At 43.0% G+C, this 25,163-nt stretch overlaps 1 protein-coding gene across 1 annotated transcript in view; it reads right to left on the bottom strand.

Annotated features, from left to right (window-relative positions):
• Positions 1-25,163, bottom strand: part of SHOC1 (shortage in chiasmata 1) — a 447,382-nt gene that overhangs the window by 275,706 nt on the left and 146,513 nt on the right. Inside the window, exon 16 of the mRNA XM_073612299.1 lies at positions 14,896-15,003. Coding sequence (XP_073468400.1) covers positions 14,896-15,003 — 108 coding nt within the window. The remainder of the gene's footprint in view (positions 1-14,895; positions 15,004-25,163) is intronic.

The following is a 25,163-nucleotide window of genomic DNA, read 5'->3' as shown; positions in this document are numbered from 1 at the left end:
GGCTGTGGTCACACTCCAGCCTCCCTATCATACCATACAGGGTTAATGTCCCTGTATGGTATGTGATGATGTCATGGCTTTGGGGTGAAGGAAGAGACATTAGAGTCAGGTAAGTGAAAGAGGTTACCCCCCCTCCCCTCCCCCCACACACACTGCAAGGATAGACTTTTTTACTGTCCTGGAGTTGGGCTGTATTATTATGATAAGAGTTTTTGATAGGTTAGGAATTCCTGGGACTTCAGAGGTGCTACATAGATGTATTCCATACACACACACACATATTATATGTTATTAAAAAAAAATCATTTTAACAGGATATAATGTGTATGTGGAATACATTTATGTAACACCTCAGAAGTCCCAGGAATTCCTAACCTGTTCAAGAATGTTACTTTCTCTTTCTGTAAACCTGTTCTGCAAAGTGCATAGAATTGTATAGTGGAAGGCAGAGAAGGTCAGTACTCACAGGTCAAAGGCTGCTATGTGTCCTCTGAGCTCTTCCATCAACCCCAGGGAGAGCTGTGCTGTGTGCTGGACAGGAGGAAAGAGATCGAGGGTGCACTGTGAGATCACTTCCTGCTCCTCCCACCTGTACTGGAGCTGTGAAAGCCCCGACTCAGCCAGATAGGAACCCGTGGAGGAGAGAGACAGTTTTCATCCAAATGCTGTATCAGAGAGGAGATTATCAAGCTGTCTTCTGGCACACAGGGCATAGGATGGGCATAGGATGGTGGGTGACTCCTGTAAGGACTGCAGCCAGAGCTGTAAAGTAAGCAGTCAGGAATTATCCGATGCTCTCTGGAGTTTACAGGCTTTATCTCTGACAGCTGGCGGCGGAGTGATATTCAGCTGACAGGGATGCTGTAGCCGGAACTACAGAGTCAGCATCGGAAAATGCGGCTGACTGACTGATTACTCCGCAGCCAGTGGCTGCAGTTCCCACAGGAGTTGTACACATCCATGACAAATAGTCTAACTTGCAGCAGTGTCATTTAGAAAAAAAGAATTCTCACACATACACATTTTAGCAGCAAAAAAGCCCTGGGGTGTGTTGGATGTGCCTGGGCATTAGGGTGTGCCCAGGCACACCTGGCACACCCTGTGCGCACGCCTATGTTGATAGATAATCTTGCTTCTTGAAGGGTCCTTATATTTACTTTATGTCTATTGGTCCCTAGTTCACCACTGCCCCAATATTCAGGGCATCAAAATCTAAGATCACTAATATAAAGTTATGCTATTTCCTGAGGACTCACTGTTCTTCATGTTGAACATTAATTTGTTCTCATTGTAAAGTGAGTACTATGCAGGATAAAGAGGATAAAGCAGGCGTGTCAAACTCTTGTCTTTGTTGTTTTTAGGCCATCATGAGGCCCTCTCTTTCCTTCTTCGTTGTCCTCAAAGGTCTATGAATTTAAATTGAATGAGGCCCCAGCTGTTATCTAGCTAATAAAGGCAATAATTAATTTTGAACTTTTGCAAATTCTTCACAAATGATTTATGGCCTATTTTCTCTGGGATAAAATATTGCAAGATGCTATTATTACTATTTTGTTAATTACCAAGGTGCTATAGCCATTTTCTGGAAATATTTAGATGGGGCCCTCAGTAAATCTAATCCGCTACTTACAGATTTATTACACTCATATGAACATACTCTTTCATTCAGGTTTTGATATGCCTGGCATAATGTTCAAAATGTAACCATAAATCTGAACCCTAGCCTTTAAATGTACACATTTCTGCAGGATTTAACCTTCAGATTTACATTTTAGTGGAAAATGCATGTTTCCCATATGTTATGGGACATATTTTAGGTTCCCATATTTACCTCTGTTAATGAGATCCATGCAAAATCTCTGAAGGGAAATCTAGAACTCAGAAAAATGCTGGGGTCCTGCTCAAAGTACAGTGGAAAGTATTCTGATTCTGGTGCAAGTGAATTATCGTATTTTTCGCACTATAAGGCACACCTAAGAGCCTTATATTTTTCTACAATTCGGCCGTGCGCCTAATAATCCGGTGCGCCTTATGTGTGCAGTGAGTTCCAAAATCATTTCCCGCACTGACACAGAGACATACGCTGGCAGCAATAAACCAGAGAACATTGCGTAATAAGTGCAGTTTGTCTAAGGACCCCCGAAAATGGCACCAGTCAAGAGACATGCTTACGAGGCACAATTCAAAATACAGGCTATCAGTTACGCGGTTGTAAATAGGAATAGAGCAGCTGCGAAAGAATTCAACATCAATGAATCTATGGTTCGGAAGTGGAGGAAGCAAGAAAATTAACTGCGCCAAGTTAAGAAGACAAAACAGAGTTTCCGTGGGAACAAAGCGAGGTGGCCACAATTAGAAGACCAACTTGAACAATGGATTATTGAACAAAGAACAGCCGGTAGAAGTGTCTCTACAGTCACCATTCGACTGAAGGCAATAACGATAGCACAAGACATGGAGGTCGAACACTTTCAAGGAGGTCAGTCTTGGTGCTTTTGTTTTATGAAAAGGCGTCATCTCTCCATCCGCGCAAGGACTACCATGGCGCAGCAACTGCCAGCGGATTACAAAAAAAAGCTGGCCATCTTCCACACCTACTGCAGTAATAAGATTACCGACAAAAAGATCCAGCCCAAGCACATCACCAACATGGACGAGGTCCCCCTCACTTTTGACATCCCCGTGAACCATACTATGGAGAAAAAGGGGACCAGCACGGTATCGATACGCACCACGGGGCATGAGAAGTCGTCTTTCACTGTTGTTCTTGGCTGCCACGGTAATGGACAGAAACTACCATCTATGGTCATTTTTAGGAGGAAGACGCTGCCAAACGAAAAGTTTCCAGCCGGAGTCATCGTTAAGGTCAATCAAAAGGGCTAGATGGACGAGGAGAAAATGAGAGAGTGGCTGAGAGAGGTGTATGTAAAGAGACCGGATGTTTTTTTCCGTGTATCACCGTCCCTGTTGATCTGCGACTCCATGCGCGCCCATCTCACCGCTACTGTGAAAAACCAAGTGAAGCAAATGAATTCGGAGCTTGCCATCATTCCGGGAGGATTAACAAAAGAACTCCAACCGCTGGACGTTGGTGTAAACAGAGCGTTCAAAGTGGATTTGCGAGTGGCGTGGGAGCGATGGATGACAGACGGCGAACACACCTTTACTAAGACTGGGAGACAGCGCCGGGCGAGCTATGCCACCATATGTGAATGGATTGTGGATGCCTGCGCTAAGGTATCTGCTTTAACTGTTGTCCGAGCTTTCGCGAATCATTGCTCATTGCTGAACAGCCACCTGGCAACGAGACTAACTCCGACAATGATGAGAGGGAACCCGGCATGCTTGATTGGGAATTTGCCCAGCTGTTCAATTCAGACACAGAAGATGAGGACTTTGATGGATTTGTGGGAGACGATTGATTAAAAAATAATATGAGTGTATTGTTAAATAGTAGAATAGTAGAATAAAGTACAAGTAAACTCACTGTTTTGCTTCCGTTACCTTTTTTTTGTAGACCGTATGTTTTAGCATGCGCCTTATAATGCAGTGCTCCTTATGTATGGGTCAAGTAAAGAAATAGCCCCCGTAATTGAGACTGTGCCTTAAAATCCAGTGCGCCTTATAGTTCGGAAAATACGGTATATAAAATTTGGATATAAATTAAAGTGTGGGTTTCCTCCAGATACTCCGGTTTCCTCCCACGCTCCAAAGACATGCTAGTAGGTTATTTGGATGGATCCTCTCTAAATTGGCCCTAGTATGTATGAATGTGAGTTAGGCACTTAGATTGTAAGCTCCTTGGGGGCATGGACTGATGTGAATGTACAATATATACAGTATATGTAAAGCACTGTTTAAATTGACAATGCTAGATAAGTACCTGTAATAAATAAATAAATAAGTAAAGTGAATACCTTAATTGCTGTTAACTTTTTGATTTTACTTGTTGCCTAAAGTCAGTCTTTAACCAGTTCCAGACCAGCCACCGCAGTTTTACTGCAGCAGGTTGGCTCGGCTGGGCAAATTGGCGTTAACTTACAGCGGCCGCCCTGATCGGATTCGCTTCAGTCTCTAGGCCCAGGCCAATGATTTCTGGCCTGGACCTGCTGATCGGTCCTGGCGAATGAAATTTTCCCCTGCCTGTGTAAGTGTTAACACAGGCAGGGGAAGTGATGTCATCTCTCCTCGTGAAAGTCTTTTCGTTCCAGAGAGTGGAGAGAAGACATCCAAACGTGAGTTGCACCAACACTACACTGACACAGTACACATAGGCACATATCTCACCCCCGATCTCCACCCCCCCCCTAGTTAACCCCTTCACCCCCTGTCACTGTGTCACCCAGTGCAGTGTTCATATTTTTTTTTGATCACTGTACTCGTGTCACTAGTGACAATAATCAGTGTAAGGGTACTTAGTGGTAGGCCCAGATAGCTCTAGGGACCCCCCCCAACCAAGGTTTAACCCCTTGATCACCCCGTCACCAGTGATCACCGTATTAGTGTAACGGGTGACGCTGGTTAGCTATTTATTATTATTATTTACGATTTATATAGCACTAACAGTTTACGCAGCGCTTTACAATGTAGAGGGAGGACAGCACAATTACAGTACAGTTCAATACAGAAGGGATAGGAGGGCCCTGCTTGTAGAGCTTACATTCTAAAGGGAGGGGGTGGTGGAGCGTCAGGGCACCCGCTGTATATTACCTAATAAAAGGTTTAACCCCCTGATCACCCGGCGGGTGATATCAGTGATATCAGGTTTTAGCGTCAGATAGGGTCTGCGTCAGATTAGTGCCAGTAGCGCTAACATCCACGCACTGGTGGCGTCTGAATCAGTCGCTGACAGTCAGGTGCTTTTTTTCCTGTAGGTTTTACTACTGTACCAGTAAATTTAGAGGCCAAAATGTCAAATCTAAGGTACAGTAGTGAAGAGGCCTACATGTTTCTGAGTATGACAGATAGTGAAGAGGAAGTCACTCATCTGTCAGATTCAGGCTCAGAATATGAACCTGCAGACAGCAGCGGCACCCTGCCAAATAGCTCTGACAACAGAGTAGTGGTCCCTGCAAAGGTCAGGCGTACCCGACCCCGTTCTTCTGCTATCGCTGAGGTGCAAGAACCGCAGGGCTCTCGTATGGAGCAGAGAGCCAGTACTAGTGCTGCTCCTTCTTCCTTCTGGTGAACTGGCGAGCACCAGCAGCCTACTACATCCTGGTCGTACATCCAGCACTGCAGTAACACTTGGTGACGTGGTGAGTCCCATAAGTGCAGTTCAAGCTGGTGAGGTGGCTAGCATGAGTAGTGTCCCGCAGCCACCAAGAAGAAGACAAACACAGGCCCGTCGAGCCCATAGTGCCCTTCCTGCTGCATTTGCCAATCCGAATTGGGAGCCCACCACTTCTGCAGCACCAGTACTTCCCCCATTGACTGGTCAACCCGAAATTCAAGTGGAAACAGTTGATTTTACGTCACTTGATTCTTATTTACTGTTTTCCACGGAAGATCTCTATAGATCTGTTGTAGACCAAAGCAATTTGTATGCTGGTCAATTCACCGCTAACCCCCAGTTGCCCCTTGCCAGAGATTGGAGACCTATTACGGTCTCCGAATTTAGGACCTTCCTGGGCCTATCCCTCCTCATGGGCGTAGTTAAAAAAAAGTGAGTTGAGGTCATATTAGTCCACTGACCCAATTCACCATACGCCCGTGTTCTCTGCCTCCATGACCAGGACACGATACGAGCAGATCTTGCGGTTCATGCACTTCAATGATAATGAACTCTGTCGTCCTCGGGGTGACCCTGGATACAATCAGCTCCACAAAATGCGGCCCCTCGTAAACCACCTCAACCAGCAATTTGCAGCCTTGTTTACTCCCGATCAAGTTGTCTGGGTTGATGAGTCCCTTATAACGTTTTCTGGCCGCTTGTCTATCAAACAGCATCTTCTCAGCAAGCGTGCCAGATATGGGGTCAAGATGTATAAGCTCTATGACAGGGCAACAGGCTATACATATCGGTTTATGGTTTATGAGGGAAAAGATAGTCACGTGAAGCCGGAAAACTGCCCGGACTACATAGGGAGCGCTGGTAAGATTGTATGGGACTTGGTGTTACCCTTATTTGGAAAGGGGCACCACTTGTACGTTGACAATTATTACACAAGCATGCCACTTTTTAGTCACCTTTTTGAATGTGGAATTGGCGCATGTAGCACCGTGAGATCTAATCACCGGGGATTCCCCCAACGGCTTGTAGAATCCCGACTTAGACGGGGGGGAGAGAGCCTGCTTGAAATGTAATAATTTGTTAGCAGTGAAGTGGAGGGATACATGGAATGTTTTCATTTTGTCCTCCCTTCACGCAGATACGACCGTCCAAATTTATACGGCGACTGGTGTTGTGGAGAAACCCCTCTGTGTCCATGAATACAACCTTAACATGGGAGGGGTGGACCTCAACGACCAGTTGTTGGTGCCATACCTAATTGCCTGTAAGGTAAGACGCTGGTACAAAAAAGTGTCTGTATACTTATTCCAATTAGCTCTGCTGAATGCTTTTCCTTCCCTAAATTCTAGGAAGAAATCATCACAGCCCTTTTGTTTCCAGACGGTGCGGTGGCCCACCTTTCCAACGCAAATGCAGTGAGCCAACTGCATGAGAGGCATGTCCTCCCTGGTACTCCTACTCAAAGAAACCCCCAAAAGAAGATGTTGTGTCTGCAGAAAACGCGGATATAGGTGTGACACCCGCTTTTATTGTCCCTCCTGTCCTGACCAACCTGGTCTCTGCATTGGTGACTGTTTCAAATGCTACCACACACTAGTGGAGTATTAGCGTAGGGTACAGCGTTGCACAGTCCTAGGGCACATGTACACAGGGTCTCATAAGATGAGATGGCCATAACGCTTTGTTTATTGTTAACCATCATTTGCTTAGCAGGTAGACCACTCAGCTGCAGCATGGGTTTATTTATTCTGAAACAACAGCGTTTGTTCCCACGATACAGAAAGCCGTGACTCCAGCACAGTAGGAGGTGATTTCACCACCACAGTTAAAAAAAAGAGCATATATGCCAAAGCATGGGGGCAGGGATGGAGCGGATTCCCCCCATGCTTTGGCATATATTTTTTAGGCACAGTGTCAGACGAATTAGTAGACCAGACTGTGTGGACTGCACAGAGATAACCCAAAACGCATGTAAAGTGAATAATGATATTTATTAAGATAGATGATTAATACAAACAGTGCACAATCAACCCAACAAACCCACCAACAACAACAATATATACAGCAAGGGGCAGTACCGGAATCACAGATGTCAGCCAGGCCAAGGTCATACACGGCAGGTCAGCAAAAGGACAAGGGATGTTCCAGAAGCGTAAACGATAGCCAGGCCAAGGTCATACACAGGAAGATCAGTAAATGAGGGACAGGGAACCAACAGGACAGAGGGGGGATGGATCGGGCTGAAGGGTACAGGAACACAGAAGGGACCGGGTCAGGATAAGCTCAGGAACAAGGTCGGATGAAGGCTCAGGATCGGTTAACAGGCGAACAAGGTCAGGTCTCAAGGAGAGAGATACCAAGGCAAGCATGTGAGGGCTTGCCGGGTATTTATAAGGCTGCCAATAATTGACCTCACGTAACACCTGAGCGCAGAAGGTGCTGTCTGCTCCGCACTGCTGGAATACATGCACTGGTGGACACCGGTACTATGGCCCAAGGATCCAACAGTGCCACCAGCAGGTGAGTCCTCTTATTACAGGTCTTAGGTGTTGGAAGACACCCGCTGGTGGACACTGGTACTGCGATCCAAGAGACTGACAGTGCCACCAACGGGTGAACCTTTTCATGACAGTACCCCCCTCAAAAGAGCGGCCTCCGGACGCTCCAACTAGATGTAATTGTCCAAAGTTATTGGCCTCATACTGAACAATAGATGAGGGCATGTCAGACTGGGCATCTGGCACATCAGAGCCGACAGCGGGCACATCAGAGCAGACAGCGGGCACATCAGAGCAGACAGCAGGCTCCGGGTCGTCGAGCTGGGCAGCAGGCTCAGGGTCGTCGAGCTGGGCAGCAGGCTCCGGGTCGTCGAGCTGGGCAGCAGGCTCCGGGTCATCAAGCTGGGCAGCAGGCTCCGGGTTGTCGAACTGGGCAGCAGGCTCCGGGTCTTCGAGTTGGGCAGCAGGCTCTGGAACATTAGGCCGAGCAGCGAGCACCGTAAGGGCAGGCCGGATCACAGGCACCGGCTCAGCAAGCTGGGTAACGAGCCCCGGCACAGTGGGCTGGGTAACGGGCCCCGGCTTAGCGAGCTGGACACCAGGCACTGGTTTGGCAAGCCGAATAATGGGTACTGGCTAAACAGGCTGAGTGACGGACTTCGGTTTAGCAGACTGGGTAACGGGCACCGGTTCAGCAGAGTGGGTAATGGGCACCGGTTCAGCAGACTGGCTAACGGGCACCGGTTCAGCAGGCTGAGACACGGGCACCGAAACTTCAGGCTGAGACACGGGCACCGAAACTTCAGGCTGAGACACGGGCACCGAAACTTCAGGCTGAGATACCAATATCACGACATCAGGCTGGAAGGCAGGCAATGAGACACCAGGCTGGAAGGCAGGTAACGAGACATCAGGCTGGAAGGCAGGTACCAGGATATCAGGCTGGAAGGCGGGCACATCAGACTATAAAGCGGGCACATCAGGCTGGAAAGCGGGCACATCAGGCTGAAAAGCAGGCACATCAGGCTGAAAAGTGGGCACATCAGACGGGAAAGCGGGCACCGAGACACTAGCAGAGTAGCAGACACTGGCACATCAGGCTGGGCAGCAGACAAGAACACATCAGGCTGGGCAGCAGACAGGAACACATCAGGCTGGGCAGCAGACAGTGGAACATCAGACCGGAAAGCGGGCACATCAGGCTGGGAAGCGGGCACATCGGACTGGAAAGTGGGCACCGAGACATCAGACCGGGCAGCAGGTACTGGAACTTCAAACTGGGCAGCAGACACAGGCGCTGGCGCATCGGGCAGAACAGCTGGTGCTGGCATAACAGGCTGAACAACAGGTACATCGGACTGGACAGTAATCACTGGAGCGTCAGACTGGAACATGGACATTGGGATGTCAAGCTGAGCAGCAGGCACTGGGACCTCAAACTGGGCAGCAGGCACAGGCATTGGCACAACAGGCTGAGTAGCAGACACTGGCACATCAGGCTGGGCAGCAGACAGGAACACATCAGGCTGGGCAGTGGACAGGAACACATCAGGATGGGCAATGGACAGGAACATATCAAGCTGGGTAGCTGACAGAGGATCATCAGACTGGGAAGCGGGCACATCAGACTGGAACACTGGCAGCAAAACTTTAGGCTGGAACATGGACACAAGGTCATCAGACCGGTCAGCAGGTACTGAAACGTCAGACTAGGTAGTATGTACTGGGACATCAGACTGGGTAGAAGGCACTGGGATGTCAGACTGGGTAGCAGGCACTGGGACGTCAGACTGGGTAGCAGGCACTGGAACGTCAGAATTATGTGGGTCATCAGGCTCAACTGGCGTGAAGGTAGACTGGGGCAGGTTGGTCAGTGTGGAGGTAGACTGGGTTACTGGCAGAACTGTGTGGGTTGGAAAGAACTTTTGTTTCTTTTTTGGTTTAGCCACTGTAGCTTTGTAGGTAACTGCAGGGCTGTAAGAAAAAGATGTAACTGGGCAAAAGGAAGACCAGGGAACAGTGGCTGGAGGAGGGTTTTGTGGAATTGTTACAGGTGGAAGAGAAGAGGCAGGTGGATTGAAAGCAGGATAGGTGCAGTGAGTAGAGACCGGGTAATAGTACTTGGTGGGAGGCTGTGTATACTGAGCTGTAGCTGACATTGCCATGGGTGATGAGGAGATAGATTCTTGGGAAGGCAGGTGACTAATGGCAGGGCTGGATTGTTGTGGCTTGGCTAAATACAAGAGATCTGACCAAGCCTGTAGCACAGGTTGAACAAAAGTTGGTTCACATACATCCTGTTTAATCAGAGATTGTACTGAACAAATGCAATCAGATAACACCTGCTGGGAACAAGAGGAATAATGTTCATCAAAAAAAGCCGAATCATCCTCTAACAACCATACCAGGGATTCAACTTGGCCACAATTGAAGGGGGGAGAGAAGTCATCACTTCCTTTGGGTAAACAATGACAGGGCTGGCTTTGCACATAACTGAATCAAAGGCTGCACATCCTCAAATAACATATGACCCTGATCCACTAAGAAATGAGCCGATCGGATCGTTTCCAGCAGCTGGTCACTGGACCAATCTTTTAACGTCTGGCGACAATATTCACTATCCTCTGCCGCCAGCAGAGAGTAATAGACAATTTCATTAAAATCCATCTTTAGCGAGCCCAGCAAACCAGATGGATTCCTCAATGCAGCCACGTCTGGTCAGGGATGGCCTTGGTATACTGTCAGACGAATTAGTAGACCAGACTGTGTGGACTGCACAGAGATAACCCAAAATGCATGTAAAGTGAATAATGATATTTATTAAGATAGATGATAAATAAGAAAATACAAACAGTGCACAACCAACCCAACAAACCCACCAACAACAACAATATATACAGCAAGGGGCAGTACCAGAATCACAGATGTCAGCCAGGCCAAGGTCATACACGGCAGGTCAGCAGAAGAACAAGAGATGTTCCAGAAGCGTAAACGTTAGCCAGGCCAAGGTCATACACAGGAAGATCAGTAAATGAGGGACAGGGAACCAACAGGACAGAGAGGGGATGGATCGGGCTGAAGAGTACAGGAACACAGAAGGGACCAGGTCCGGATAAGCTCGGGAACAAGGTTGGATGCAGGCTCAGGATCGGTTAACAGGCGAACAAGGTCAGGGCTCAAGGAGAGAGATAATAAGGCAAGCATGTGAGGGCTTGCCGGGTATTTATAAGGCTGCCAATAATTAACACCTGAGCGCAGAAGGTGGTGTCTTCCCCGCACTGCTGGAATACACGCGCTGGTGGACACCGGTACTATGGCCCAAGGATCCAACAGTGCCACCAGCAGGTGAGTCCTCTTATTACAGGTCTTAGGTGTTGGAAGACACCCGCTGGTGGACACTGGTACTGTGATCCAAGAGACTGACAGCACCACCAACGGGTGAATCTTTTCATGACACACAGATTGCGATAGAAAAATACATTGTTTTATTGCGTTAATGTTTTATTGTTACCATTGTTTGCTTTTCAGTTACACCATTCAGCTGCAGCACTGATTTATTTATCTTGACAGCAACAGCGGTTGCTCTCACGATATGTAAATCAGCGACTCCAGCGCTGTAGGAGGTGATTTCACCACCACAGTTAAAAAAAATGGTGCATGTATACCCATCATTGGAAGTGGGTGGATGAAGGGCAGTATTCTAATGGTGGGCATACCCACCGATCAAGCTCTTTTTTTCGTTCAGTACCCAGGCTGCATGAAAAAAAGAACATTACAATATATGCCCAACAAAGACCAGCAACGTACTGGTATGTTGCTGGACTTTAAATTGTTATACCAGAATGATGCCTGCAGGTTTAGGTATCATCTTGTTATCATTCTTTTCAGCCAGTGATCAGCTTTCATGTAAAAGCAATCCTAGCGGCTAATTAGTCTCTAGACTGCTTTTACAAGCAGTGGGAGGTAACATCCCCTCCGCAGTCTTCAATGGTTTTCTCTGGCTCTCCTGTCCCACCAGGGAACCCGAGAATGCAGTCAGTGGTTCCGCCAGCTGGTCACAGAGCTGATCGGAGACCAGTATGGCTCCAATCATCTCCATGGCCTAAGAAACCGGAAGCTACGAGCATTTCATGACAGGTTTCACCGGATATAAACATCGCTATTGGGAAATTGGGAAAGCATTTTATCACACCAATCTTGGTGTGGTCAGATGCTTTGAGGGCAGAGGAGAGCTCTAGGGTCTAATAGACCCCAATTTTTTCAAAAAAGAGTACTTGTGACTACCTATTGCTATCATAGGGGAAATCTACATTCCCTGAGATAACAATAAAAATGATTAAAAAAAATGAAAGGAACAGTTTAAAAATAAAATAAAGAGGCAAAATACATAATTAAAAAAACACAAAAAAACACCCCTGTCCCCCCGTGCTCACGCGCAAAGGTGAGCGCAAGCGTCGGTCTCGTGTCGTATGTAAACAGCAATTTCACCATGCATGTGAGGTATCACCGCGAACGTCAGATCGAGGGCAGTAATTTTAGCAGTAGACCTCTGCTGTAAATCTAAAGTGGTAACTTGTAAAGGCTTTTAAAAATGTAGTTTGTCTCCGCTGCACGTTTGTGCACAATTTTAAAGCATGTCATGTTTGGTATACATATACTTGGCATAAGATCATCTTTTTTATTTCATCAAACATTTGGGCAAAAGTGTGTTTTAGTGTATTAAAATTTAAAAAGTGTTTTTTTTTTCCTAAAAAATTTGAAAAATCGCTGCGCAAATAATGTGTGAAAAAAAATACCCACTATTTTAATCTGTAGGGCCTTTGCTTTAAGAAAATATATAATGTTTGGGGGTCCAAAGTAATTTTCTAGCAAAAAAAATATTTTTCCATGTAAACAAAAAGTGTCAGAAAGGTCTTTGTCTTCAGGTGGTTAGAAGAGTGGGTGATGTGTGACATAAGCTTCTAATGTTGTGCATAAAATGCCAGGACAGGTCAAAACCCCCCCAAATGACCCCTTTTTGGAAAGTAGACACCCCAAGCTATTTGCTGATAGGCATGTTGAGTTCATGGAATATTTTATATTTTGTCACAAGTTTCAGGAAAATTACAAACTTTCTTTTTTACACAAAAGTTGTCACTAAATGATATATTGTTTAAACACGGCATGGTTATATGTGGAATTACACCCCAAATACATTCTGCTGCTTCTCCTGAGTATGGATATAACACATTTGTGAGACTTTATGGGAGCCTAGCCGCGTACAGGACCCCGAAAACCAAGCACCACCTTCAGGCTTTCTAAAGGTGTAAAACTGTGATTTTATTCCTCACTACCTATCACAGTTACGGAGGCCCTGAAATGTCCAGATAGGACAAACCCCCACCCCCCCCAAATTACCCCATTTTACAAAGAAGACATTTCAAGCTATTTGCTAAGAGCCATGGTGAGTACTCACCATGCCTCTCAACATTTCATGGCCTCCAAAACTGTGATAGGTAGTGAGGAAGGGAAGATCACCATTTTACGCCCTTAAAAAGCCTGAAGGCAGTGATTGGTTTTCAGGGTCCTGTGCACGGCTAGGCTCCCAAAAAGTCTCACATATGTGGTATCCCTGTACTCAGGAGAAGCAGCAGAATGTATTTTGGGTTGTAATTTCACATATGCCCATGGCATGTTTGAGCAATATATCATTTAGTGGCAACTTTGTGCAAAAAATGTTTTAAAAATTGTAATTTTCCCGCAACTTGTGGCAAAATATAAAATATTCCATGGACTCAACATGCCTATCAGCAAACAGCTTGGGGTGTTTACTTTCCAAAATGGGGTAATTTGGGGGGGGTTTATGCTATCTTGGCATTTTATGGACTTCGAAACTGTGATAGGTAGTGAGGAATGAAATCAAAAATTAACCCCCTTAGAAATCCTGAAGGCGGTGCTTGGTTTTCGGGGTCCTGTACATGGCTAGGCTCCCAAAAAGTCTCACACATGAGGTATCCTCATACTCAGGAGAAGCAGCTGAATGTATTTTGGGGTGTAATTCCACATATAACCATGGCAGGTGTGAGCAATATATAATTTAATGACAACTTTGTGTAATATATATATATATATATATTTTGTCATTTTTCAATCACTTGTGACAAAAAAATAAAATATTCAATGGGCTCAACATGCCTCTCAGCAATTTCCTTGGGGTGTCTACTACCCTGCCATTTTAGTACCTCAAGAAAGGTAATAGGCAGTCATAAACTAAAAGCTGCGTAAATTCCAGAAAATATACCCTAGTTTGTAGACGCTATAACTTTTGCGTAAACCAATAAATATACGCGTATTGACAATTTTTTTTACCAAAGACATGTGGCTGAATACATTTTGGCCTAATTGTATGACTAAAATTGAGCTGATTGGATTTTTTTTATAACAAAAAGTAGAAAACATAATTTTTTTAAAATTTTCTGTCTTTTTCTGTTTATATCGCAAAAAAAAAATTGCAGAGGCAAACAAATACCATTAAAAGAAAGCTTTATTTGTGGGAAAAAAAGGACGCAAATTTTGTTTGGGTACGGCATTGCATGGCCGCGCAATTACCAGTTAAAGCAGCACAGGGCCAAATTGTAAAAAGTGCTCTGGTCAGGAAGGGGGTAAATCCTTCCGGGGCTGAAGTGGTTAATATCATGTGAATAAAATGTATATTTGCAAGAATACTGAGGTATCTATCACACATACAGTATATGGGCATTGAGAGCACTGTGCAATACAGTAGCACACAGTCAAAAGTCATCTTTTACTGGCTGGACTGGTTACCAAACCTTGCACATTATTAGTGCTCTACTGTAGCTTTGCTACCTAGTTCTGTACAGGAAAGTCATCACAACTTCCCTCTATAAAATTCCCTTCAATATGCTTTTCACTGTCTCTTACCTGCTTAATGCTAAAATGCTAAATGTCTCAACTCATGACTCCAACTGGCAACTTTTTGTGCTGAAAGCAAAGGAAACCTGGGCAGACATATATAGCATTGAAAAAATACAGGTCGAGCTGTGGAAGTAATCATAATTTTGCTTACTTTATTGCCATTTGCCACTAATAATGATTAATGTTTGGGTAGCATTTTTTTTATATAAATCCAATAAAATATAGAATGTCAAATTAGATTTCAGATACCTAGTGCTGCATCTAAAGTACACATCAGTATAAGGTCTCGGAGTGTCACCAGTATGTGTAGAAAAGATGAGTTCTTGAATAGTATCATGCCTTTGGTGCTTTTCTTTCCTGTAAAATATAAAAATACACAATCAAATTAAAAATCCTGTTTATTATGTCAAATGTAGACCCGCTGGCACCTACAAAGGTGATCCGTACACTACTTACTTTGCTTTTTTATTATGCCAGGAAAATAATCATTCTTTCATGGGAAAAAAACCTGTGGCCCCCTCTGTAATGGCCTGGAAGGCATTAATAAGCACAGCGTTATCCCTGTATAAAGCTACCTATGCCAATAGAAAGGTGCTAGCCAAGTTTGACAATGTGTAGAGAGGCTGGATAGATCATAAATCCACTGTATCTGAGTGCCTTCAAAAAGCATTGATTGTTTTAGAAGCGGGTATGCATTAGCTTTATGGAAACATATGGTAATATTTTATATCTGTTCTCTGCCCTTGATGGTGGATTGTAAACTGGAGTTTATAAATGCCTATATCATATTCCGCTGTTACGGTGAGGGGAAAAAAGTATTTGATCCCCTGCTGATTTTGTATATTTGCCCACTGAAAAAATAAATGATCAGTCTATAATGGTATTATCATTACAATTAATGGTAGGTTTATTTTAGTGGACAGAATAACAACAAAAATATCCAGAAAAACACATTTCAAAAAAGTTATAATTTGATTTGCATTTTAATGAGTGAAATAAGGAATTGATCCCCTATCAATCAGCAAGATTTCTGGCTCCCAGATGTCTTCTATACAGGCAACAAGCTGAGATTAGGAGCACTCTCTCAAAGGGAGTGCTTCTAATCTCAGCTTGTTACCTGTATAAAAAGACCCCTGTCCACAGAAGCAATCAATTAATCAGATTCCAATCTCTCCACCATGGTCAAGACCAAAGAGCTGCAGAAGAATGTCAGTTCTCAATTAAAATCAATTAATAACTTTTTTTAAATGCGTGGATTTTTTTGTCGTTATTCTGTCTCTCACTGTCAAAATAAACCTACCATTAAAATTATAGACTGATCTTTTTTTTTGTCTGTGGGCAAACGTACAAAATCAGCAGGGGATCAAATACTTTTTTTCCCTCACTGTATACCTTTGAGCAGTTTGTTCATGTATGTTAATAGGAGCTGCATTGCTTACTGGTGCTGATGCATCGTAGTGCTGACTGTTAATGACGTTTTTTTTAATGTTTTGTACTTGTGTACTAAAAATAATAAAAAGAAATAAAAAAAAATGTCAAATGTAGCAAATGTTATTACTAAATAATGAAATGTTACTGAAAACATTAAAAACTGCACACCTAAGGGTTTATTTCCACCAGGAATCATGCATTAACTTAAAGTGTGTTTTGAAAGTGTTTGTCAAAGAATCCAATTCAAGTGATTTGCATTGCAAAATGCAAGTAAAAAACAGAGACACAGGGCTTTTTCCACACATGTACAGTCAGGTCCATAAATATTGGGACATCGACACAATTCTAATCTTTTTGGCTCTATACACCACCACCAAGGATTTGAAATGAAATGAACAAGATGTGCTTTAAATGCAGACTTTCAGCTTTAATTTGAGGGTTTTTACATCCAAATCAGGTGAACGGTGTAGGAATTACAACAGTTTGTATATGTGCCTCCCACTTTTTAAGGGACCAAAAGTAATGGGACAATTGGCTGCTCAGCTGATCCATGGCCAGGTGTGTGTTATTCCCTCATTATCCCATTTAAAAGGAGCAGATAAAAGGTCCAGAGTTCATTTCAAGTGTTCTATTTGCATTTGGAATCTGTTGCTGTCAACTCTCAATATGAGATCCAAAGAGCTGTCACTATCAGTGAAGCAAGCCATCATTAGGCTGAAAAAAACAAAACAAACCCATCAGAGAGATAGCAAAAACATTAGGTGTGGCCAAATCAACTGTTTGGAACATCCTTAAAAAGAAAGAATGCACCGGTGAGCTCAGCAACACCAAAAGACCCGGAAGACCCGCAAGAGAAGACTTCACCAGAGCGAATACAGAGGGTTCACCACAAGATGTAAACCATTGGTGAGCCTCAAAAACAGGAAGGCCAGATTAGAGTTTGGCAAACAACATCTAAAAAAGCCAGTTCACAGTTCTGGAACAACATCCTATGGACTGATGAGACCAAGATCAACTTGTACCAGAGTGATGGTAAGAGAAGAGTATGGAGAAGGAAAGGAATTGCTCATGATCCAAAGCATACCACCTCATCAGTGAAGCATGGTGGTGGTAGTGTCATGGTGTGGGCATGTATGGCTGCCAATGGAACTTGTTCTCTTGTATTTATTGATGTTGTGACTGTTGACAAAGGCAGCAGGATGAATTCTGAAGTGTTTAGGTCAATATTATCTGCTCATATTCAGCAAAATACTTCAGAATTCATTGGACGGTGCTTCACAGTGCAAATGGACAATGACCCGAAGCATACTGCGAAAGCAACCAAAGAGTTTTTTAAGGGAAAGAAGTGGAATGTTATGCAATGGCCAAGTCAATCACCTGACCTGAATCCAATTGAGCATGCATTTCACTTGCTGAAGACAAAACTGAAGGGAAAATGCCCCAAGAACAAGCAGGAACTGAAGACAGTTGCAGTAGAGGCCTGGCAGAGCATCACCAGGGATGAAACCCAGCGTCTGGTGATGTCTATGCATTCCAGACTTCAGGCTGTAATTGACTGCAAAGGATTTGCAAAGTATTAAAAAGTGAAAGTTTGATGGATGATTGTTAATCTGTCCCATTACTTTTGGTCCCTTAAAAAGTGGGAGGCACATATACAAACTGTTGTAATTCCTACACCGTTCACCTGATTTGGATGTAAATACTCTCTAATTAAAGTTGAAAGTCTGCAGTTAAAGCACATCTTGTTTGTTTCATTTTAAATCCATCGTGGTGGTGTATAGAGCCAAAAAGATTAGAATTATGTCACTGTCCCAATATTTATGGACTTGACTGTAGCACAGCACTTTAGACAGTTTAATCTAAAGTGTACTATACATCATCATTGGGTATGGGACAGTCCATTGGGGTCCCAGGCTTAATGTACCGCTATCTTTTTATTGCAGGAATCTTTGAAGGATTTTTCGTTACATTATCAGATCATGGGACACCACTATTAAGGAAATTATATATGTTCAAGTTTCTTTGTTATGAAACTTAAGCTTAAGATGCTTTCATCCAGATTTTAATAGGCTTACCCAGTGGCAGCTGGTGCTCAGAATTTTTTTGGGGACGCAAAAAAACTGAAAAATTAAACGGTTAGTAATGCAGGACTGTAAATAGCCATTGATCATGTGATTATGTATCATTACTGCTAGATAAAACTGTGACTGCGCCCATCAATTGCACCCTCACTGTGCCAATCAATTGCAGCCTCACTGTGCCAATCAATTGCAGCCTCACTGTGCCCATCGTATGCAGCCTCACTGTGCCCATCGTATGCAGCCTCACTGTGCCTATCATATGCAGCCTCACTGTGCCCATCAAATGCAACCTCACTGTGCCCATCAATTATAGCCTCACTGTGCCCATCATATGCAGCCTTACTGTGTCCATCATATGCAGCCTCACTGTGCCCATCATATGCAGCCTCACTGTGCCCATCAAATGCAGCCTCAATGTGCCCATCATATGCAGCCTCAATGTGCCCATCATATGCAGCCTCACTGTGCCCATCAATTCCAGCCTCACTGTGCATATCAAATGCAACCTCACTGTGCCCATCAATTGCAGCCTCACTGTGCTTATCAATTGCAGCCTCACTATGCCTATCATTTTCAGCCTCACTGTGCCCATCATTTGCAGCCTCGCTGTGCCCATCATTTGCAGCCTCACTGTGCACATCAAATGCAGCCTCACTGTGCCCATCATTTGCAGCCTCACGGTGCACATCAAATGCAGCCTCACTGTGCCCATCAATTGCAGCCTCACTATGCACATCATATGTAGCCTCATTGTACCCATCATATGCAGCATCATGTGCCCATCATATGCAGCCTCACTAGGCCCATCATATGCAGCCTTACTGTGCCCATCAATTGCAGTATCACTGTGCCCATCAAATGCAGCCTCACTGTGCCCATCCATTGCAGCCTCACTGTGCCCATCCACTGCAGCCTCACTGTGCCCATCCATTGCAGCCTCACTGTGCACATTAATTGCAGCCTCACTGTGCCTTTTAAATGCAGCCTCACTGTGGCCATCATTTGCAGCCTTGCTGTGCCCATCAATTGCAGCCTCACTCTGCCCTTAAAATGCAGCCTCACTGTGCCCATTATGACACCTGCGAGGTGTGCCCAGTCTGAAGTCTACCACCAGCTGACATATGATCATGAACTAAGCCCAACCACTCTTCCCTTCCCTGCACAGATATTGAGCAGCAGCCAGTAATATTACAAGACAGCAGTGAGTGACCAGTTTGAAGTCCACCGCACCAGCTAACCCACCACATCTTCCCATATCACAGGTGCAGTGGCAGCACAGTAATAGCGGAGTGATTCACAGTGCTTACCGCTCTGGCCGAGACTCAGAGAAGGGCCGTTCAGGCCCTGAGTTCCATCCACAGTGCCAGTGGGAAACCAGAAGTGATGCCACGGTTCAGCTAAAAGCAACACCTACATCCTACGGACCGTGCCAATTACAAACCCCACAGGCAGAATAATTCTAGAGTGGGAGTGTTCGGGGCGCATCACTCTGCGTCCCGAGGACACTCCAAAGAAAGCCAATGAAGCTTCTCAGCCGCAATCACGTGATTGCAAAACATCACGCTTCTCATAGACAGCTGACACTTAAAGGACCATTTTTTTAAATTTATTTTTTATGACTAGCTTTGGGGGGGGGGCGGCGCCCTCTATGGACAGGCCGCCACTGGGCTTACCTCATCTTTGAATTAAAAAGTAGATATATATTGAATGCTGTCAGACAAGCATTTTACTTTCAGTCATACTAATCCATACCTCTCAACATTTTGAGATGGGAATGAGGGACACCTACTTGTAAACGTATGTAGACATAGGACACGCCCCCCTGGCACACCCCCTTAAAGGAGAATTAACCAAAAAAAATGTTTTTAAATCCATAAGAATTTTTTTTACCACTGCTATTCCTTTATATTGACTTTTAAAATTGACAAATGCAGCAATTTAGAATTTGGATGAAAGGTTTAGCACTGGGAAACACTTTTTGAAAGATAAAAATTGCATTTTATATACAACAATATAGATCAGACGAAAATGAGGGACAAATGAGGAGGAAAGAGGGACAGAGGGACATTGCTCCAAATCAGGGACAGTCCCTTTAAAATCAGGGACAGTTGGGAGCTATGCTAATCTACTTCCTAAATATAGATAAATGTTATTTTCAAAATAATGTAAAGTGTCCCTGTGATTTATATAATGTTTTATTGTGTGGTGAATAATATATATATTTTTTTAAGTTCATGATATACATTTAGTGGTGCCAAAAGAAGTCAAATATATAGATGTCTGTGCTATCATTATGAGAGACAAATTGGTCCATACAGATAATGCATGGGGTGGAATGCTTATGCAAGGTTTTCAGTTAAAGGTTATTATTATTGTGTAAGCCTAAGGCCCTATTCTCAACCGCACAAGAGATCAAGGTAATACAGTGTAAGTTTCTGCTTATGCCTTTAAATATGCCCTAATGCCGCGTACACACGAGCGAATTTCTCGTCGGAAAAAGATATGACGGCTTTTCCGACGGGATTCCGCTCAAGTTTGCCTTGCATACACACGGTCACACAAAAGTTCGCTGAAATTACGACTGTCAAGAACGCGGTGACGTACAACACTACGACGAGCCGAGAAAATGAAGTTCAATGCTTCCGAGCATGCGTCGAATTGTTTCCGAGCACGCAAAGGGATTTTGCACATCGGAATTGCCACAGACGATCGCATTTTCGGATAGGAACTTTTCCCGACCGAAAAATTGAGAGCATGCTCTCAATCTTTTGCTGGCTGGAATTCCGCCAGCAAAAGACCGATGAAGCATACACACGGTCGCATTTTCCGATGAAAAACTTTCATCGGTCTTTTGCGGGCCGAAATTCTGATTGTGTGTACACGGCATAAGTCTTGTGCATGTCTTTGGAAGCCCCTTAGCCAGGACAAATACTTAGGCGACTCTATGTAGTTGATTTATTAAAGGCAAATAGACTGTGCACTTTGCAAGAAAATTTTCTCCAGAGCTTAGTAAATGAGGTAAAGCTTCACTTTGAAAAGAATACCCAATCACAAAATAAAAAAATGTTTTGCTTGCACATGATTGGATGCTGTAGGAGGGAAGGAGGGAGTTCCCCCTCATGTACTAAGCTCTGTTAGCTCTCCTTAGCAATGTGCACAGTTTTTTTAAATTTAGTAAAGTAACCCCTAATTTGCTACTATGGCCTGCCTTCTCACCCAGTATCCCAGTGTATTGTGGGTAGTCTTGAACTATGGCTTGAATCAAAATTGAGGATTTTATACATTTTCAGGTTTAGGGTCCCCCTGCACAGACAATAGGTTGTGGATACTGCTGCTACATTTTAGTGAATAAAAATAAGGGTATAGGTGTGGCGCTGCCCTGCTGTGATGTAATTGGTCACAGTTACCTTGTATGATGACTTAGAAGGTCTCTTTACTGGCTACACATATTATTTGCAACATGTAAACTAAAAATTTTTTTCATAGGTGAAATAGTACTTTAAGAAATAACTTCTTTACGCAAAGTAAATTTACGGTGACACGGGTGTGGCCTGTAAGGCCAATTTCTAACTAATTTCCCTTAGTGTTTGTTTTAGTGTTACACCCTCTGGTGTATATATTATTGAGTTAGCAAATTAATATAAAATTTCTCTAAAAATTATGAGTGCAAATAAGTGAGAAAATATGTGAAATAAAATATGCAAAAATATGCAAAAAATATATATGTAAAAAATATGTACAGAAGATGAACCACTGATGAATATCGCATAACCCAAAATTCCAATTCAAAACATAACTTCTTTGTGATTCTAAACATATAAATAAATACATATATCACATACCTTTTAGTTAAAGTGCAAAAAAAGTGCAAAAATGTGCTATTTATATTAGATCATAAAGTGACTGGTGCTTGAACTGTAAACTCAGTGATTTGTGCTTCATAAGCCCAGTACTTGCTGTATAGGTCCGTATTTGTGGTGGAAAGGTCTTTTTAAATCTTTTTTAATTTATGGCAAAAAGGTCTTTTTAAAAAAGTCTTTTAAATATATGGTTTGGAGAGGGTTAAATTTTCATTGGAAGGTGATGTTTATAAAAACCATTCCTCATTCAAGTGCTGGTCTTGTGATGGCACTCCTAAACCAAGGTCTTATTATGCTTGCACTCACCGAATAGGGACACCCCTACAGGGGTATAGGCAGTCACAGTGTTTGCCACTGTGTAGCAGCTCTGGATGTCTAAGATCCGTGTGGTGAATGTTGCTATGCCGGCTTAGGAGATGTTTGCCATAAAAAAGAGGGAATGTCCATAGCGTGAACCCGTTTAAAAGCTTTTAATGTGCCATATGTTAAGATTTGTACTTACATTTAGACAGATACTAATAAGCATGTGATAAACAGTCCGCGGTGGTCGACTCTGTTCGTCTCTCTGGAGGTGACGCAAGACATGGATAAGTCCCGCCCTACGCGTTTCATCATAGGACGTCTGTAGGGGTGTCCCTATTCGGTGAGTGCAAGCATAATAAGACCTTGGTTAAGGAGCGCCATCACAAGACCAGCACTTGAATGAGGAATGGTTTTTATAAACATCACCTTCCAATGAAAATTTAACCCTCTCCAAACCGTATATTTAAAAGACTTTTTTAAAAAGACCTTTTTACCATAAATTAAAAAAGATTTAAAAAGACCTTTCCACCACAAATGCGGACCTATATAGCAAGTACTGGGCTTATGAAGCACAAATCACTGAGTTTACAGTTCAAGCACCAGTCAGTTTATGATCTGATATAAATAGCAAATTTTTGCACTTTTTTTGGACTTTAACTAAATGGTATGTGATATATGTATTTATTTATATGTGTAGAATTACAAAGAAGTTATGTTTTAAATTGGAATTTTGGGTTATGCGATATTAATCAGTGGTTCATCTTCTGTACATATTTTTTGCATATATATTTTTTGCATATTTTTGCATATTTTTGCATATTTTATTTCACATATTTTCTCACTTATTTGCACTCATAATTTTTAGAGAAATTTTATATTAATTTGCTAACTCAATAATATATACACCAGAGGGTGTAACACTAAAACAAACACTAAGGGAAATTAATTAGAAATTGGCCTTACAGGCCACACCACGTGTCACCGTAAATTTACTTCGCGTAAAGAAGTTTTTTCTTAATGCACTATTTCACCTATGAAAATTTTTTTTAGTTTACATGTTGCAAATAATATGTGTAGCCAGTAAAGAGACCTTCTAAGTCATCATACAAGGTAACTGTGACCAATTACATCACAGCAGGGCAGCGCCACACCTATACCCTTATTTTTATTCACATTGTAGTATTTTTCCACCTCGGTGGATTTATACTTGTAGAGGCAGCAGCTCCATATGTAGAAAGTACTTCCTCCCATAGCGCGGATTTATCTTATATATATTTTCACACTGCTACATTTTAGGCCAATGATGACATGTTATACAGAACTTTGGACCTCTACAATGCAGATACTAGTGATTTGAAAACTTTTTATTAGGCTACCTAAACCAAAAAATACAGATTTTGTGTCAAAGATATATAATGGCCTGAAATATACAATCTTCCACAAGAGGTCAGTAGAATATAGAATATAAAGAACTCAAAGTCGTACCCTATAATATGCATTTAATGTTGAATATTTTTTTCACATTTATTCAAAAAGTGACCCGTTTCTGACCCACTTTACTAACTGTATGTAAAACTGACCTATTGGATGCTCTTATATTGCACTTGATACTTTGTCTACCAAACTAGAAGAATATCATTGGAGGATGACAGTTTTGTGCTGTGTATACTACAAATATATACAGATAGCATTACACTACAAATGAGACTTAAACAGGAGTTTACATTTGATTTAAAATATAAGACCCATTTTACTAATGTATACTATTTTAAAAACAAAATCATACAGAATGTTGGTGGTTATATAAAAAATCTTGCCTAATGTGTTATTTTTTATGAAGAAAGAAAGTTACAGATGTCATAAGTTAGAGGTTACAGGGAAAAAAAATCTTTGTAAAAGCATCATTTATGTAACAGGTTTCACATGAAATCTGGGTCATCGCTGAATGTGATTGGTATTTTTATTATATTTCATTATAAAAGAAAGGAAAAATAGACAGTAATTGCGTGCATTTAAGGCCTAAAAGTTGTTTTTTCAATTTTGGAGTAGGAAAAGATTACAACCTCTGCTGGGTTTTCTCTGCTGGCCGTGTCCTGTTTTGATTTTATCTCAACATCCTGTCCCATATACACAAAAGCCAGGGAGAGGCTGCCCTTTAGGATCCCTTAGCTGGCAGATTTCACAAAACCATAAAATAAGAGAAACTTGTACAGAATTCATTACTAGACTTTTGCAGAAGGGAAAAATTTGTTTAATTTTCGGATAGATATGTTATGCTACTAATTTCATTTTATTGATTCATTTCGGGAATCCGTTTAGTTTGTTTCATTTCATTTAGTAATTTTCTAACAAATTCCAAATATGGCCTGCCTTCTCATCCAGTATCCCAGTGTATTGTGGGAGTCTTTCTAACAGCTAATGTAAATGTTATACAGTACTTTGGTATACCTCAGGAGAGGCCCGAACTATGCCTTGAAGCAATATTGAAGATTTCAAAAATTTTCATCCAGGTTTAGGGTCTCCCTGCACAGACAATAGGTTGTGGATACTGCTGCTTCATTTTAGGCCAATGATGCCATGTTACACAGGCTTTTATACACTTGAGAAGGAGGTCACTCACCACATTAACCACTTGCCGACCGCTGCACGCCGATATACGCTGGCACAATGGCAGCGGTGGGCAAATGGGCGTACCTGTACGTCCCCTTTAAGAGGTGGGGATAGCAGGCGTGCGCGCCCGCCATGTACAGCGTGACCGTGCCCGCAGGACCAGCGGACTCGATGTCCTCCGGTCTCCCGGTGATCTATGTAAACAAGGCACTTTTCCCTATTCTGGCTTAAG

The sequence above is a fragment of the Aquarana catesbeiana genome, linkage group LG01, assembly GCF_042186555.1.
Source record: "Aquarana catesbeiana isolate 2022-GZ linkage group LG01, ASM4218655v1, whole genome shotgun sequence".
Classification (NCBI taxonomy): domain Eukaryota; kingdom Metazoa; phylum Chordata; class Amphibia; order Anura; family Ranidae; genus Aquarana; species Aquarana catesbeiana.
This window is presented reverse-complemented; position numbering and strand designations above follow the sequence as displayed.